Source organism: Diadema setosum, chromosome 21 (genome assembly GCF_964275005.1).
Source record: "Diadema setosum chromosome 21, eeDiaSeto1, whole genome shotgun sequence".
NCBI classification, from domain to species: Eukaryota; Metazoa; Echinodermata; class Echinoidea; order Diadematoida; family Diadematidae; genus Diadema; species Diadema setosum.
This window is the reverse complement of record NC_092705.1, coordinates 23,737,536-23,756,776: the sequence shown is the minus strand read 5'-3', so window position 1 is coordinate 23,756,776 and position 19,241 is coordinate 23,737,536. Positions and strand designations below refer to the sequence as shown.

The following is a 19,241-nucleotide window of genomic DNA, read 5'->3' as shown; positions in this document are numbered from 1 at the left end:
CAACCAATCGAAGTACGCGGCTACAGACAAGAATTTGACTTTGTACAGTACTTCATTTATGTATGAAAAAGAAATTCAGAAATAAAATCAGAATCAGAATCAGAATCAGACAGGAAGCCACTAGACTGCCAATGAAGATAATCAAAATAAAATCTGGAAATTCCACCCTGGGCGGAAGTTCTACGCCGCGCCAGGAAGGTAGAAAGGAGAACTCACGCTCGCGGCTCCGTAGCTAAAATTTGATTGACCCTACGCACACCTTGAACTGCGTGACCCAGGGGCGGATCCAGGGAGTACCGCAACCGGCGCACGCCCCCCTTTATTTTTTGTTGAAACATAAGAAATAAAAAGAAAAAAAAATGGGCGGAGGGGTGCGTGCGCCCCCCTTTAATTTGGTAAACACGCCCCCTCTTTACGGAATTCCTGGATCCGCCCCTGGTGACCCTTCTGCAGAATCCCACGAATTTAACGACAGTTGAACAGCAGCGGTAAAATATCTATTTTAGCAATGTACAGACATTATGCAAAGAGTCGTATCCAACTATTTATGCGTCTGTGATGTCAAATGTCATTGTGTCAGAGGTGACCATAATCTAGGGATTGCTACCGCTACCAGACCGGAAATCTATGAGCAATAACAGTATTTTTAGCAGAGATATAATTTTTATGATAAATTCAACAGTTGGACTGAAAGTTGTGTTCAGTTCCATTTAACTTTGCTGTGATCGTGGTTCGCTGGATCAAGGGTGAATATCTACCCCTTTTTTGTTTATTTATTTTTTTTTTCCGATGGGAAGAATCTTATTGGTAGAAAGCGCGAAAATCATTGGTTTTTCTTGTGGTTTGTATTTGATCAATTTTTTCCTATTTTGTTTTTAAATTGAACAAAAAGTGTATACCTGTGTATTACTTTGTGTTGGTGGTGTTGGTGGGGAGGGGGAGGGGTACATCCCAACAGCACTCATCCCCATCCCCTGTACTCCATTCTTTCCTATGACATTTGTTTCGTTGTTGTTGTTTTTAACCTCTGACGTATTTCACCTGGCCCCATCGTCTCCACGGATGGCTGAAGAAAGGGAATTACTCCCTCTACGGCGAAGAATACGATGTTTTGCTTTTGCCCATTGATATGACAAACACGTGTAATGTGATCGTACTATACTCTCGTCGTGTATAGTCGCATTCTTGGCGTAAGCAGTAAAAGGTCAGTGTCGTCATTGGATGCCAACGCTTGAATCCATCATACTGAATGGTGAGATATAAGGTAGTTAGCTTGATGCCTCTTTGATAGCTATTGGTCCTCAACTACGACAAATTCTGAGGGGAATTAAAAGTCTGTTTTGTAGGCGCTTTAACATTTTATAGAGTGGTTTCTAAGTATCTTGTAAAGAGTTAAAAGCTGAATCATCACCTCAACCATTACCATATACCATATCCCTTTCACATACATCCAGGAATATGTAATTTGCGTGTTTCGGAATAACGAAGCCGATTTGATATTCCGATCAACAAACCTGAACATCACTGTATTCACCCCTAAGCACGTCTTCTCTACTCCGGCGCATGTCGAGTCAGGGTAGCCAGAATCATAAAACGAACATGCCATAATCGTTACAGTATTAATAAATAGAATTTTAATATGCCACTGTGACTATGGTTGAATGAAAGATGTCAAATTTCAAATGTAGAGGGTGCAAGTTTACTTTGATATGCTCATTAATGACTTTATTCATTAAAGGACAAGTCCACCTTCATAGACATTTGGATTGAGATAATGCAGCAATATAATTGGAACACATCAGTGAAAGTTTGAGGAAAATTGGACGATCCGTTCAAAAGTTTCTGTGAAGTCACTGCTGGATGAGAAGACTGAACTGCAGTTGATGATGTCACATGCGTACAATGATAAGAAAACATGAAAAGAATTTCACAAAATTTCATTTTTTTTGAAAAAAAAGTACACATTCCCTCAATTTGTATAACTGATATATGTTGAAGGTAATATTACTCCCTCTGCCTTTTGAAAGAGGCAAGTCATGTGCTCTTCTATATGATGCGAGAAAAGTGAAAATATGTTGAATTTTCTTTATAATTTCTTTATATTGTTGTACACATGTGACATCACAAGCTATAGTAGTCTTCTCATCCAGCCGTGACTGAGCAGAAACTTCAAAAATTCATAACTTTTGAATGGATTGTCCGATCTTCCTCAAACTCTCATTGATGTGTTCCATTAATATTGCTGCATTCACTCAATCCACATGTCTATGAAGGTGAACTTGTCCTTTAAGGAATATTTTAGTCCTGATTACATATCCGCTGATCTATCATGGAATATCCCGTAGTTCGCGCAAACGCTGCGAACGCCGATCTACGTCATAACCCGTAGCAGAAATGGCTTGGACGATGACGTCATTTATATAGCTTATTATAGCCTGTAAACTCTGACCTGATATCCCATATTCCTTTGCATCACTTCCTGTTACTGAAAATTGTATTTTCATTTTGGATTCGTATTCGCTTTGGAGGTTTGCAGCATGCCGCTGAGAAGGAATAGGTCTACATCTATGTGAGACGGATGTGCGTACGGATAGGCCTATCTAATAGTCCCATCCACAGCGTCTATGAGTTTGTAGACCAGACTAGAAGGCAGAGTGCAGATCTTTGAGTTATTATTCGATATTTCTTCATTTTGTAAGCATTGTACCCTGTGAGTTATATATCTATCGAAAAGCTTACATTATGAAGATTTCGAAATTTCGAGTTGTTTTTTCTGTATAAAGGCTATTAATGTCTTTTCATTAGTGGTTTCTTTTGAATATTAAATCAGTGTGATTATTCATGAATATGTAGATTATACGAAAATATGACGTCACATAAGATCATAACATGATGCTAATTTACATCTTATAATATTATGCAGGAAAGGCCATTACTTTCTCTTTCAATTAATATATAGTTTTCCATAGTTTTCTTTTCAACCATAAGTGTCGGTGGCATCACCATAATCAATTTGAGACGGCACAGTTTTGTGAACGTACATGAAATGGCCTCCGGCAGCAACAGCCTTTAGACTGTCCAGCATTTCATACGCGACCGACGGATACGGGTTAATCAGTGAATCATTAAATTTTATGAATTAAATTTGATCACTAAAATAAACATGCAGTGAACCACCAGTTTGGACCAATCATATTCAACTATATAGTATTATGTTCACTCTTAGGCCCGAATTCACGAAGGTGGTACAAATGAAACCATGGTTTAAACCACGGACGAAAACCATGGTGCGCCAAGTGTCGCACGGAATATTTCGTCATGGAATTGGTCATTTCGTCGACAAAATGACCGTTTCGTTAACGAAATTATAATTTCGTCGACAAAATGTCCATTTAGTTACAAAATGTTGTCATTTCGTTACAAAATAATCATTTCATGGACGAAATGACCGATTTCGAAACGAAATATTCCATGCGACACTTGGCGCTCCATGGTTTTTGTCCATGGTTTAAACCATGGTTTCATTTGTACCACCTTCGTGAATTCGGGCCTAAGTGTTTGCTGATGTTCAGTTATTACCGGATTTGGAGATGGAGTGTACGGAATACCTTCAGTTCTGTTGCTAGGCTTGCGAAATATGCGAGTCGTCTGATCCGAAACTGTCGATGTTAGATGAGGTGAAAGACCGTTTTCCTTATTACATCAAAAGGGAACATTTTCAGTTCCTTGCTCAGGCCCAAATGCTTTCTGCATGCACTTAAATGCAAGAAGAAGAAGAAGAAGAAGAAAGAAAGAAAAAAGGAAGGTTATCACTTCAGTCTCCTATGCTGTGCTTGTAGCCTGGCATACAGCTAATAATGCACGTTGCATTATTAGGGCCTACATGCTTTGTCGTATATGGTGTTATGTTTGATCACATATTATTAGTTTTATTTCTGTGTGTTTGCTTGCCCGTTACGTGTGTTTGTAATTGTGCGTGTTTGTGGTGAGGTTGGGGGGGGGGGGGGAGGGTGCGTGTCCCAAGTTATTCTCTTTTCAAGTTTTTTTTTTCTTCTTTTCATACGGGGTATGCGTTCGCCAGTAGTTCTGTTGGAAATCCGAGAGCGACTTTGTATGCAGAGCAGTCCAAGCTTTGTTGACAGAAAAGGCATGGAATGATGAGGATTCAACTTCTTCTTCTTTTTTTTTTTTTGGGTGGGGGACTTTTTTGGAGTATTAAACGATGAACAATACGCGTCTACAGAGTTTTTTGTTTTGTTTATGGAGACTCTTAGGCAGGCTGACCATCTAGAGAGTTTAACAACAGAGAACTCAGGACATATTCACTGGTTAGATCAAATGACTCTGAGACTTTCACAGCTCAACAAACACAACAAGGTCAATCATTGCAAATGTATAGAATTGGTAGGTGAAAAGGGAGGACATCATTTAAATGGAAGGCATTACGAGAAGCCAACCACACTTTGTGACATACTACTGCATTATCGAGCATTTTGTTCTTCATACATGTCCGCAGCGCGCTCACAAGGGGTGAACGGAGATGAACGGTGGTCTGACGGAGTTGAGAACAGGCCCCTCCCCGCCCCGCAAAAAGTTGTATAACTTTTAGTGTCGCACTTTGTATATCATTCTCTGGGAGGTATAGTTCAACCAGGAAACCAGAACTTTTTGCAGCTCCATGGTTCCACGCATCGATCACGCAAGACAATCATGATTAGGATGTTTATGAATCGTGGTTGTAAACCATTACAGATTTAAGTGCATAATAAACCAATCAAATGTGTGAGGGAAGAAGCTTTTTTTGTGTGTGTGAAAATGCAACGTGCGAACATGGCGCTGCAACTGGCGGCTCCACGGTGCGATCACCCCCCTTGGGATTACATTGATAACCGTGACATCCTCGAATCACAACGTAGCTGATGCCCACAAGCTTTTACCAGGGAGGTACGAGGCGAGCTTGCTCGTACACTGACTAGCTGCGGGTCGGAAGTGACGATCGACCGGTAGGTGGTGAAGGGGAAGAAGGGTGGAATCGAAACGTCTTTCCCCAGTGATTGAAAGCGTCCGCTTATCATGGCGCCAGTTGAAGCGGGTTACCAACCAGTGGCGACCGAGCAGACGCAGCCAGTGGAGGCCGAGGAGACGCAGCCAGTGGCGGCCGAGGAGACGCAGCCAGTGGAGGCCGAGGAGACGTTGCTGCAGCCAGTGGAGGTCGAGGAGACGTTGCTGCAGCCAGGAGAGGAGGTCGAGGAGACCCAGAGTTTTCAGCAGGGAGGAAGGACTGGTTATCGGGTAAATGTGTCTCATGTTTCTGTGCTGTCCATGATGGATGGGCGTCTGGGGTTAAAGAACCGATATGCAATGCAAATGCTAGTTGATCTGTGTTTATTTGTATATAATAGTATACTTTTACGTGACCAAATGAATATGTAACTACGTTGCCATAATCCATTATATTTTCATGGTGATTTTTTTTTCTACTATTTGTCTTTAGATTTCTTGAATACTGATTCTGATTTTATTTCTGAATTTCTTTTTCATACATAAATGAAATACAAAGTCAATTGAACAAACAAATTGAGCACAGTATAAATTAAATCTGACAGTTAAAGGGTGTGTACAGTTCTGGTCGAGGTGAGGATTTAGCTTTTAACATTTTGTGAGATATTCAGAAATCACTCTATAATATTATGTCAAAGAGCATGCAGTTCTAGGGGTATCAAAAGTTTATTCGATGAAAATCGGTTTTGAAATGGCTGAGATATCCAAAAACAAGGTGAAACAAAGAGATCCTAATAAAGTTGTGGCATGTCGCCTTTTATTATTAGCATTTTTTGGATATCTCAGCCATTTGAAAACCAATTTCCATCCAATAAACGTTGAATCCTTCTTAAAATTACATGCTCTTTCATATTTCATAAGAGGCTTTTCATTTTCTCACTTAGGAATGTTCAAAACATGAATCCCCACCTCAGCCAGTACTGTACAGTCCCTTTAAAACAAAACAACAACAACAACAACAACAACAACAACAAAAAACCTTCCGAACCAAGATTATGTCAATGACATCATTACTTTGTCAATCACTGTAAACGTAAAGTAGGTCTACTATAATATCTCACAAAAGACGCAGGAATGCGCTTTCCCAGCTTCATTGCCCTATTTCTAGAGGGAGAATAGCTTGCATGATTCCATGGCTAACTAATCTTCTTCTTTCTTTTTTTTTTATTGCCACATAAGTGTTAATCACGTGTCATGACTCAATACCAGTGAACTTTCATTTGCTTTGCATAGTTCCTTCAAGGCGCGTGGGTTTGAGGTCAAGCATCAATAGCCACTCTCTTGCACCGCGCTGTTGTGTCGCTGTACATACAGATTGGACGTTAATGAGTATTTTACAGATAATCTAGGCCACCAACTCATTCAAAGCTGTTGAGGAGATATAGGGTAGCCTACTCTCACCAAATGACTTGCTGACGTCATATGCGAGTTCAATCCAATCATGTACGCTAGGCATAACACATTGACTCCGCTATAGGCTGACTACTTTTGTTATTCGATTTGTATCCAAGAGATAGGAACAAAGAAGATGGGGGCGCTGTGGCATAGTGGATAAGACTCCCGACTCCCGATCGGAGGACCCGAGTTCGAATCCCGCCCAGTGCTTACGTCCTTGGACAAGATGTTTTTACCCACTGTGTCCCTCTCGACCCAGGTGTATAAATGGGTACCTGGCAACGCTAGGGTAATAATAATGGCGGGGCCCTCTGGTACAGCAGTGTCAACACTGAAGAGGCTACCCTGGGTAAATAAGACCTTATTAGGCGATCCGAGTATCCTCTCGGATCACCTTCTGTATCTGTACGGATTCTTTCTTCTTCTTCTTCTTCTTTCTTTATTTCTCCCCAAAAGTTGTGCAGAGGTTAGCTCAGAAAGTGCTATGCCTATCAAGTTCAAACTTATACCATGTATGTATCGTGTCCCAAAGACGGCAATCGAACTAAAATCAAAGTGATCAGTCGACCGTGACGTCACTATGACGTCATTATATGAAAACACATTCTCAATCATATCTCATTAATGGATCAGAATTTTTCAATGAAATTTACGTCACATATATTTCAAGTTATGCGCATTCTACTCATGTTCTCAAAATTCATATTTTCTCTTAAGACGTGCGCGTACGCGCGCGTTGAAATATTTGTATGCTCCAATTGAGCTCAAAATTTTTTTGCACACGTTTCAGACCATTTAGAGCATTTTTTGAAAAATTGAAAAAATCGGACGGACGCGTACGCGCGCGCGCATATACGCACGCACAGCTCATATGCAATAGAAATTTCCCGCTTTTTCACACGGATCGGATGTCTGAAATGTCAAGGAATATTTATACCAAGTTTCAAGTCAATCCGACTCAATATGACGTCATACGGGCCCGTCAAAGTTGAAATTCCGTGCGCGCGTCAATGGCGATATACAGTGCAACTATGCCAAAAAACCGTCAATTTTAAATCCGATTTTACTCGTCAGGATGGACGGTGACCCCCCATTTTCTTTACCTTTTTTGAAAGCTGATGAGTTGTACATGTCATTTCAAGGGGTGGCAATGCTGACAAAATGATTAAAAGATATCAAATTTCTTAATAAAATAAAAAAAGTAAATTTTCAAAATGACGTCATCAAATTTCAAGTTCATTCGAGCGTATCTCACTAGTCCTTAGTCAATTTTCACCCAGATTTCAGTATGCTGTAGCTTATTTAATGTTCTTTCAAACATAAAATTAAAACATTTTGATTGGATGACGGCATCACCTCGTAAAAATGGATTGAAAGTAATCTTGTCAAATTTGACCAGTTTACGTGTTATCTCTATGGGAGTGCAGTTTTTCTGGAAATGAAAATTGACATGACTATCTTTATCGAGCACTAGCTCACTTACCCTTCGGTAAATTTCTCCCAGATTTTAATATATTGTAGCTGAGACTTTACGCTACCGTAAGTGTGCCCTTCGTTTTTTCATACGAGGTCGGGATCATGTCAAAAATTTTGGTTGAAATTAAAGCTTATCTTCGATGTATTGAGATATTTCTTTCTTTCTGCAACTTTCTTTGCAATAACTCCAGAAAAACAGCCTCTATCACTTCCATATTTTGCACATGTTTAGTTCATGTCACGTACATTTTTTCATAATATAACAACTACTTGATCAGACACCATCTTGGGTATGTAAATTAGGGTCAAAGGTCATAAGTGTTTCATCCTGTATCATAGTGAATACATGTCCTATCTTTCCCATATTTTGCACACGCAAAGACCATGTTACAAGGATTATTTCACAAAATAACCACTTTTTGCTCAGATGCCACCTTGTCTGTGGAAATTGGGGTCAAAGGTCATATGTACTTCTTTCTGTATCTTCGTTATGACGTGTAATCTCTATGGGAGGGAATTTCTTTAAATGTGACAATTGACATGATTGTCTTTATCGAGCACTAGCTCACTTACCCTTTTGTGAATTTCTCCCAGATTTTAATATGTTGTAGCTGAGACATTGCGCTATCTAAAGTGTGCCTTTGTTTTTTCATACAATGTCGGGATCATGTTTAAAAACTTGGTTGAAATTAAAGCTTATCTTCGATGTATTGAGAAACTTCTGTCTTTCTGCAACTTTCTTTGCAATAACTCAAGAAAAACAGCCCCTGTCACCTCCATATTTTGTACATGTTTAGTTCATGTCACGTACATTTTTTCATAATATAACAACTACTTGATCAGACACCATCTTGGGTATGTAAATTAGGGTCAAAGGTCATAAGTGTTTCATCCTGTATCATAGTGAATACCTGTCCTATCTTTCCCATATTTTGCACACGCAAAGACCATGTTACAAGGATTATTTCACAAAATAACCACTTTTTGCTCAGATGCCACCTTGTCTGTGGAAATTGGGGTCAAAGGTCATATGTACTTCTTTCTGTATCTTCGTTATGACGTGTAATCTCTATGGGAGGGAATTTCTTTAAATGTGACAATTGACATGATTGTCTTTATCGAGCACTAGCTCACTTACCCTTTTGTGAATTTCTCCCAGATTTTAATATGTTGTAGCTGAGACATTGCGCTATCTAAAGTGTGCCTTTGTTTTTTCATACAATGTCGGGATCATGTTTAAAAACTTGGTTGAAATTAAAGCTTATCTTCGATGTATTGAGAAACTTCTGTCTTTCTGCAACTTTCTTTGCAATAACTCAAGAAAAACAGCCCCTGTCACCTCCATATTTTGTACATGTTTAGTTCATGTCACGTACATTATTTCATAAAATAAAAACTACTTAATCGGACACCATCTTGGGTATGTAAATTATGGTCCAAGGTTATAGATATTTTATCTTGTATCTTAGTGAATACCTGTCCTATCTTTCCCATATTTTGCACACGGAAGACGATGTCGCGAGAATCTTTTCACAAAATAACCACTTTTTCCTCAGATGCCATCTTGGGAGTGTAAAGGTGGGTCAAAGGTCATATGTATTTGTTGCTGTATCTTTGTTATCTATAATGTATACAGAATTCAGTACCAAGGTGGGCAGTTAATTATGACTCCCTTTTCTAAATGAGAATCCAAACATCACACGGCCAATCTCTCTAAACACAGATGAAACGTGTATGGTCATGCGTAGAAATTGCGATCAGGACTCGAATCATTGATAAAAAAAAAAAAAAAAATCGGATCACCTTAATTTGTCAGTAATGACAAATTACAATCTCTAGTTATTATTACTATTATTATTAACATAGCAATGTTCCCTTTACCACAAATCCCAAGAATGACGATTTCTAGTGAAGTTATGAGTATGGAATTGGATAGATGTCGAAATGTATAGGGAGCGAAACATGCATGAACTTGTTGCGGAATCCTGTTGAAAGTCACGAATTGATTTGACACACATTGATTATAGACAGAAAATGAATGCTGTATCACACAATCTTGGAATAATGTATCATCATCATTAAAACATTGTCCAGGAAACTGTTTTCGTATCACTGATGTACCGTGTTACACCAGGCAGTTAAACCTGCCATGCCTGTCTGTGATATTGTCAAAAGGCAACCATGCTGGGTTTTCGGAACACATCATTATTATTATCATTATTATTATTTTAATGGGGGCATTAAATGTGAGCCTCTGAGTACACATCAATCCATCATACACACTACAGAGCTGATGAGGCTGTTTGAATGGACAAAGTCCAATTTGGGATATGATTTATCAGACCAGGATTATTTAGTGAATACCTAGCATGGCTTTCGCTCGGGGGGATTTAATCGTTCATATTTATATATACCATAATACTATGCTTTGTGTGGTATTACTCTCATTGACTCCATTGTATTGAATAGTGGCTGTGTTTGATGGGATCTGTGGATAACGGGATGCAAAAAACTGTACATAAAAATTATAGAATGGCATGAACGAGAACCACAACTCACAGTCAGCAACAAGGAGTGTGAATTTATGCTGCATGTGACAGCTGTTATAGAGACACGGATAATAAAACATCACCTCATATGTCTGTAAAAAAAGCATTCACCATGATATTCATGTATATTAAGTACATAGTGTTATCTATTTCTGTGTCAACAAAATTCAGTATACAAATTCCGTGATAGTGCATAATGTTATCTATTTCTTTGTAAACAAAATTCAGTGTACAAATCAACAATAAAAAAATTACAGCTTGAAGAAGGAAAATGTTTGCAGGACAAATAAGAGTTCCTAGTAAGAATTCCCCCCATATTTATTTCCACTACTAGTTTGCCCCACACGAGACAATTGTTTCTCACCAGCGATCGTGAATTGATGTGCCAGTTATTTGGTCACGCATTTATACATCATAAGAATTGCCAAGTTATGTCTTTATCTTTGTTTCGTTCAATATCAAGATGTTTAATTGCTCATACCTACATTTTTCTATGTAAGCTTATCCGTCCTCTATACTATTCATTTATTAATTTTTATTACGTTTTATTTCAGTTCAGTTTGTTTTATTTCTCCGCTTGTACAAATGAAATCACGACAAAATCAACAACTTTCAAATCAAATATAGGCAAGAGTACTCAAGGGAAGTAGATATAATTGTGTAAATGATAAACGTACATACTGTATTATATTTCATCGTACCTTAAGGTATGCAGGTGGAGGAGACCGTTACTGATATGAGGCAATGCGCTTGACTGGGATAACGACCTCTTATAGGCGATATGACATCTTGCAATTTTCCCTTATTCTTTTAAACTGAAGGAACAAAACACGTTCAGATAAACAATTTGAAATCCGGGTATATTATTTCCAATGCCATTTGGCCGAGGAGGACAACACAAGGGGACTATAACAAGACAGAAACGAATCTGAGCATACCTGAATAGGAAAAAGTTGAGAGAAGAGAAGCAATAGTATGCAGTGTTATAGGACTTTGGATCTACGTATATCGCAAAACGAGCTCACTACATTCTTGTTAAATTGAGATGTTTGTGATTAAAGCTGCTAAAAACAAAGAAAATAATACGAAAATACGAGATATTCTTATAATCATCAAACTTCTGAGATATTCCTTATTATGTTGCAAGTGAGGTATTACTGGTTTTGTTTTGCTCTATCTGATGATGGACTTACTTTGAAATGTTTAAAAATGGCGCTTAGCTCATTGTGCAATAAAACTCTTCATATTGTACAGTTTTTCATTTGTTCGCACAAGTTGAAGATCCAAACAAGCCTAAGCGGCTTTGCCCTGTCATCGATACTTCCGAGTGTCTGTCTCCGTCTCCCACTGGAGACCGCGGACACTTCAGAGTTCACACGTCAGTTTACACCATACGTGCAGCGAGAAATGACGTCACAGTGTGTCGTCTAGGTGGGCTGACATTGAGCTAGACAGCGAACTCGTGTGGTGTCGTATTTCACGGAGTTGTTGAATGTCGTATTTCATTTTGGCATGTCGTATATTCAGTTTTGCCGGGCCAGCACGAAGGAGAACCCCAGAGACCTCTGCAAAGCTTACTCTCCTCTTTATTTTTTTTTTCTCTCGTTACAGGGTTAGACGTTCACAGTGATATCCACGTTGTTGTTGTTTTTTTTTTAATGGCTATTGTGTGATCTCGTGAGTTAATAGGCCGGTTTTCGAACGCAGTCAAATTCCACTACTTCTCGCGCACAGGTTTCAACACTAAGATAGGAATAAATGTTCATCATAATTGTCGCGGTCCATAGGTCGGTTTACTCATGTATCCAATTTTATGAACATGACTGTGTCCTCAGGGGACCCTTTAACGAATTATTCAGCACACCTTGCCTCAGAACATTTTCACTATCTTGAATTTATTCAGTCTATATGCATTGAATTTTGCTATGATATACGTCTGGCAACACCCTGGCATCAGCGGCTTGTTTCATAAAGAGTTCCGATTGATCTTGCTCTTGATTTATTGAGCGTAACTCAGCGAATCGAGCGCAAGATCAATCTCAATCGTAAGTCTGAAGATACTTACGATTGTTTTAGAGCATAGATTTGATAGCAGATCGAGCGTAACATTTTTTTTTTAAGATCGTTTAAGATCAATCTTACAATCAATCTTTATGAAACAGCTAGGCCCAATGGATGTCTGATGTGGTTAATGATACCAGGGAGGTGAGACACCATCTCCCTCCCGTCGTGCACAAGGCGGCTGCGATGAATAGAAAAAAAAAAAGAGAGAGAGAGAGAAATCACAGAACTAGAATGGTAGAGATTTCGTCAAACTCAAACCTGAAAGTTTAATAGAATTGAAATTTTCACCGTTTTCTCAAAACGGTATAGTAGCAGCATGCCACAGGATAAGGTAATTGTGTCATGGTCCCGGAAGTCTCCAAGTAATCTCCACGCATATCTTCACTGGATTTCTTTGCTTGTTGACATGAACTAAGTAGCGAAGCAGAAACTATTAGTATGAGAGTTGTGACGTCTATGACGCCATCACCCCAATTGTTTGCATAATTTGGTTGCGACCAATACTGTTTTATATTCAATGACAACATTGTACTATATACCAATATGCATTTTCACCTGCCTGGTACAATTCATCATTGTTATTTTGCAACAATAATATTTTGTGTAATTTGGATGTGGAAGTAAATGAAATGAAAGAATATGAAATGAAAGCGTGTATAACTGCACAATTTAGTAACTTTCCTAATTCAGGTTCGACTATGATCAAACAGCCACCGCCCTGCTCGTCTGAGTTTACTATCTTTAACCAATGTCACCTTTAGCTTGGTGAGGAATTCCACTCAAAGTGAAATAATCAGTGTTGGCTCGAATATCCCTGTATTATCAATACTTCTTGCTGACTTACACCGGGGAGGGGGGTCTCTTCCCACCTCCCTGCTTACATGGCTGTATTCATAACATTTAATATTAGACCTGCATTCTCCTAAGAGTCACATTTCGTAAAAGCTGTCTTTCACCAGCCGTATTTAATAAGTTGTTAACGAAGTGAAGAATGCTCTGTATCATGAGGATATTATTTCAGTTGCTTTCCTCTCCAACATCACATTTCACGATGCACACACAGTACGACTGTCGTAACTTTTGCCCGCTTGACCTCAAGTTTTAAAGGGGTTCAACTCGAATCAGGTGGAAAGTAGTATAGATACCGGACTGTGATGTTTTTCTGTAGTCAGTGGTAGTGATCTCGTGTGAATGCTGGTCATTATAGCACGGGAAGATTGGTTCCCTGTTAATTATGGTAAATCGATGGGCGTTGTTCTTGGGTAAAACTATGGGATTATACTTCTGCCAAAAAGGAGTCGTGTTTTTGCAAGAGTTTGTTTGTCTGTCTGTCTTCTTGGTAAATTCAATGTCTGTAAAGGAATATAATATTCCAAAAGTTATGAATAAATTTCGATGAAATTCATAGGATTGGTCTTAATATGGCTAAAGAAACATGTGATTATCATTCTTTCTATAACAGCTCTTTGGGATTAGTGATGCTCTTAGCGGATATTTGCCCTCCCAGAGTACTGCCAGTTTCTCAATTTCTCTTCGAAAGTCATATACAAAGATATGATGAAAATGATGATGATGATAGTAATAATAATGATAATAGTGGTGGTAGTAATAATGATAATAATGATAATAATAATAATAATAATAATAATAGTGCTAATAATAATAATGATAATGATATAATATATGAAAAGATAATAATGATTACAATGCTACTGTCTGTTTGATAGATACTTTATTTTCTGCAAATCAATATACATAAGTTACATAATCATGAAGATGCAGGAAGTATACAAAGTAAATTCAACGCAAAGTCGTTTGACTTGCATAAACCACGATACATATAAGTACATAATCATGAACATGTAGGAAATATATGAAATAAATTTAACACAGTCTTTTGACTTGCATAAACAACGATATGAAAGAAATATAATATACAATATGCATGTCTATGCAGCAGTGATAAGAATAACATTTATAGTTAAGAAACGATTATGCAGAGGGCCGCCATTATAAGCATTGCTTGAAAAGATGGCCGGCCCGAGGAAAAGATAAGGACGTACTAGATTCGTAACGATATAAATTCTGCTGCGAAGGTAGCAGGGGAAAATAAACTCTAGTGTGTGATGGTGGTGGTGGTGAATGTGTGTGCAGGTGCTTGAAGGTGAAGGATTTCTGGTTGAATGTGTGTGCAGGTGCTTGAAGGTGTACTGCTGCTACTACTGCTACTGCTACTACTACTACTACTACTACTACTACTACTACTACTTCTACTACTTCTACTACTTCTGCTACTACTATTAATAGTAGTAATGATGATGATAGTAATAAAGATAATAATGATATATAATATCTTGACTTTTTTTCTCCACACAGCGCAACACACAGCGCAATCTCTCGTTATGGCTCGTGATATCCACTGCCACTGTATGTACTGGTTCGTCAATGGAATTCGGATACAATATCGGTGTCATTGCAGGACCTTACGTAGTGAGTATGAATAAACAGGAGAAGAATTATACGGGTGGAATAAAACCGCTTGTCGACAATAAGTATAGTCAAACATAATGACAGATTATATTTGACCCTGAATCGTGAAACCCATTACAAGTGGCATCACAAGATTATTCGATAGGTGAGGTCGAAATCTGAAAGAGGATATTCTGAGCTTAACCAGTTGAGGACGGGCTGATTGTGCTACAACACGCATTTTCCATAGACACTTGCCCGGGTATACACGGGACTCATATCGCAGATAAACTATCAAGTTTATATTTCCCCCAACCCATCAAAATGAATGATAGAACGTAAAATCTTACAAATCTACCTGTTAAAAAAAAAAAAACAAAAACAAAAACAAAAAACAACAACAACAAAAAACAAAAAAACAAAACACCGACTTACATTGTTAAGGGTAAATTCAGGAAAGGGCACTGAGTCATCCTGTATTGTTTGGAATAAACAGGAGATTAGACTCAAAAGATAACCGTTGCGAACATGCTATTCAAGTAAGACTTGGTACATTCATGAACAGCATTCTACTCTTGCTTCATTATCACTGCTACTAATGCCGCCAACTGGATTTTAATATTTCTGGGTTTCATGTACACTTTTACACATCTGGGGGTGTTTCATCAACGTTTGTCAGCGCTGACAACTTGAATCACCATAGTAACAGTCATTGACCAGAGCATCTCAGCCTATCAAAACCAAGGATTTTGCTGAAATTGGTCAGCACCGACAGTTGTCAGCGCTGACAAGCGTTGATGAAACACCCCCCTGATCTCTAATACATGGGAAGAAGTATGACGAAACTAACCTGATACAATCGCTAGGTGGATCTGCGAGACTCTTGAATACACTGTTCTATTGAATTTTGCGCCTTCAAATTGTGAATTCAGATGAGATGTTACTCAGATGGAAAACACGTCAAACCCAAAGTGAGAAAAGTTGACCAAAATACTATTTTTTATTTGAATTTCAATCTATATTCACATTTCTCATGAAAATGGCACCAAAAAAAAAAAAAATACAGTTATACAGTACCAAATAACAAAACATAAATTAGGTGAAACTTCACCTTAATGTGTTCCTATACTCTCTCAATATAAACACAAAGGTCTGCTTACAGTACTGTTGGGCTATGTTATGGAAAAATGTTATAATGGGGCCTATACACGTAGAAGTAAGCTTGTTCAGTCTTAGGTCCCATGGATAAATCAGATATTGATTAAGTCGTACTTAAAACAGGGAGTCTTTTCAGAGCCAAAAGACTGAAAGACCTGCTTTAAAAAAGAGCACTGTACATAACTGTACAACACAAATCAGAACTTATTATTTGCACAGTGTTATAGAGATATAGTAACATAATTACAACAAAACCAAAATAAACCAAATCTAACACATAAACAGCTAAACAACAAAAACAAACAAACAGAAAAAAAAACTAAACTCATAAAAGAACAAGATAACACATAATATTAAAGACATGGTAACCAACGTGACACACAACAGTTGTGGCTTCAGTCGGTTTACAAATTATAAAAGAATAAACCATATAAGGGTATTATGAGGAAATATGGAACACAAATATATATATTATATATATATATATATATATATATATATATATATATATATATATATATATATATATATATAGCTTGATGAGGAATGATGCTATCTGAGGCTTACTGGAAAAATCAAGGCAGGCGGCCAATTGTGGCTATTGTGTCGCAAGCTTTTATAAGATTTCGATGAAAGGATGGTGAAGTCATATTCTTTAAAATATACAATATGCAGGAAATGTAGGGAAAGTGTAATGAAAGTTTCTATTTGAATATGTGTCTCCACTTCTCATCTACATGATTTATCGTGACTATCACCGAGTGCCAGATTGTGCAGGCCCAGTGATAAATCTTTGCTTGTAGGATTCGATTCTGAACATAGTTTCAAAGTGTCTTTTATTTTCGGAATAAAAAAAAAGATTAATCTTTCATAACGCTGATATTACTGATGAAGCCCCTGTTGTTGCTGTCATGATCATAAATTTTGCCAAGATCATAATTACGAATACACTATAATCAAAAGTTACGTTCAGACAGTGATCCTTAACCTTGAAGATAGCTATATCATCTTTGAGGATAAGCTCTGGTCCCCTAACCATGACGCGCGTTCACACGACGAAGCTTATCCTCGAAGGTAGCTTTTTTCGAGGATAGGCTCACCGGCCCCTGTAACTACGCTTATTATGTTCCTATCAACAAGTTCTCTCCACGACCCCCCGCGAGTTGTTGATAGAGCGGTAACCCTGAGACGTGGAAAGCTAACTTCGAGTTAACTTCAAGTTAGCTATCAACGAGTGCGTCTACACTGTGCTTTGTTACTATACGAACTTATCCTCGAACATAGCTGTCCTCGAAGTTAAACCGTCTGAACGTATCTTGGATTATCACCGTTAGGCAATGGAGTTAATTTTTGTGACACATGACAGTATCTCCAAACGCAAGTGCATATTGTTATATTGAATGTTTACGTGCGTGTGTATAATATATCAAAATGTGACGCTGTTTGTTGCAGTTCATCAAAGAGTTCTTCAACCGGACGTACTACGAACGATCGGGGGAGCTCCTGTCCGACGACTCCATCACATGGCTATGGGCGACAGCTGTCTCAATCTATTGTATAGGGGGCGCCCTTGGTGCCCTAGTTGGTGGGTACTGGGCAGACAAATTCGGAAGGTATGATTTTTTTGTTTAATCTTTGTATCTATTTTTTTTATTTAATTAAAGGTATTGTATACCATTGGGGGCAGTGATTATTTTTTTTTTTCTTTGAGTTATCACGTCTGATGCAAATGTGTAGATCACTTGTAATACAAACTTGTAATCTGCTTACTGATATTCCATGTGATATTACTGAAAATAATCTTGATTTATGTATGAAATTGTGTTGGAAGAAAAATAAATCAAACAAACAAACAAACAAACAAAACGTCCTACCATACAAAATTTCGCAATAAAGCCTAAGTTATAAGGAGATATCACTATATTACTGTTCTCACTAAACCATAACTGTAGACGGTGTATTCTATATTCTAGAAGCATTATCTTATGACTTTTGTTCACATTCTGTACATTCAACAATGCTTGTTATCATTGATTATACTTATCAACATTTTACACTGGTTGTTTCTATCCCCAACTCACATTTAAGAAATATTATGAAGCACTAAAGCTGGGTTTTTGTTTCATCTGCAAATAGTATAATAAAATGCCTGTAAGACATTCTTGTGGTTGTCATGTCATAGTTTTAATCAATTACGGTTTTTCCTTTCATCCCAAAGGAATCGTGGACTCTTATATAATAACTTCATATCCGTGGTGGCGGCTGTGTTGATGGGCTGCTGCGATGTTGCAAATTCACCAGAAATGCTCATTATTGGTCGATTCGTCATAGGATTCAGTGTGGGTAAGAATACAACTATATATGTATTCAGCCTCCGCATGTTGATATATTAAAATATATATAAAGCATACATTAGATATATTGAGCATTAATTTTCTTAACGTTCCGACTAATTCAAGGACTTTTCTACCGGTATTAAAATGCATTTACTGGAGAATTCGCCATCAAGTGGATAACTATTTTCCTGATTAATCATGTAATGAATATCAAGTTGAGGGCATCATACACTTTTCGTGTTGTAACCCCCAGTCGCATGTTGATTCGTTTATTACAATATTCAAAACATCGATTTCTTTCCTTTTAGATTGATGACGATACTCCTACAGATGGTCATATTTTGAATTCGTGAATTGACTGGGATTAAATGCCATGTTTTCTACTGTATTTAAGCTCTATAACTGATATACTAATTACCTATGTGTTTTTATTTTATAAGCTCACGCCATATATGCAATGAAAAAAAAAAGAACAAGCAAGCAAACAATCAACAAGTTGATGTCATTCAATGTTCTTTCGCCAAGTGACAGGTTTTACATCATTCATCTTGCCTCAGGTATATCAATCACAATAGTGCCGATGTATCTTGCCGAGATCGCGCCATTCAATCTTCGGGGTGCCATCTCTGTCTCGCACCAGCTTTTGATCACCGTGGGCATTCTTCTAGGACTGGTAAGATATTTATGGGGCGCCAAGTGTCGCATGGTCTCTTTCGTTATAAAATCAGTTATT

At 37.9% G+C, this 19,241-nt stretch overlaps 1 protein-coding gene across 1 annotated transcript in view; it reads left to right on the top strand.

Annotated features, from left to right (window-relative positions):
• Positions 1-1,249: 1,249 nt before the first annotated feature.
• The window catches only part of LOC140244417 (solute carrier family 2, facilitated glucose transporter member 5-like), a 32,373-nt gene continuing 14,381 nt past the window's right edge, over positions 1,250-19,241 (top strand). The window contains exons 1-6 of the mRNA XM_072324055.1: positions 1,250-1,264; positions 5,149-5,292; positions 14,934-15,035; positions 17,625-17,785; positions 18,391-18,515; positions 19,066-19,181. Of these exons, the coding sequence (XP_072180156.1) occupies positions 1,250-1,264; positions 5,149-5,292; positions 14,934-15,035; positions 17,625-17,785; positions 18,391-18,515; positions 19,066-19,181 (663 nt within the window). The remainder of the gene's footprint in view (positions 1,265-5,148; positions 5,293-14,933; positions 15,036-17,624; positions 17,786-18,390; positions 18,516-19,065; positions 19,182-19,241) is intronic.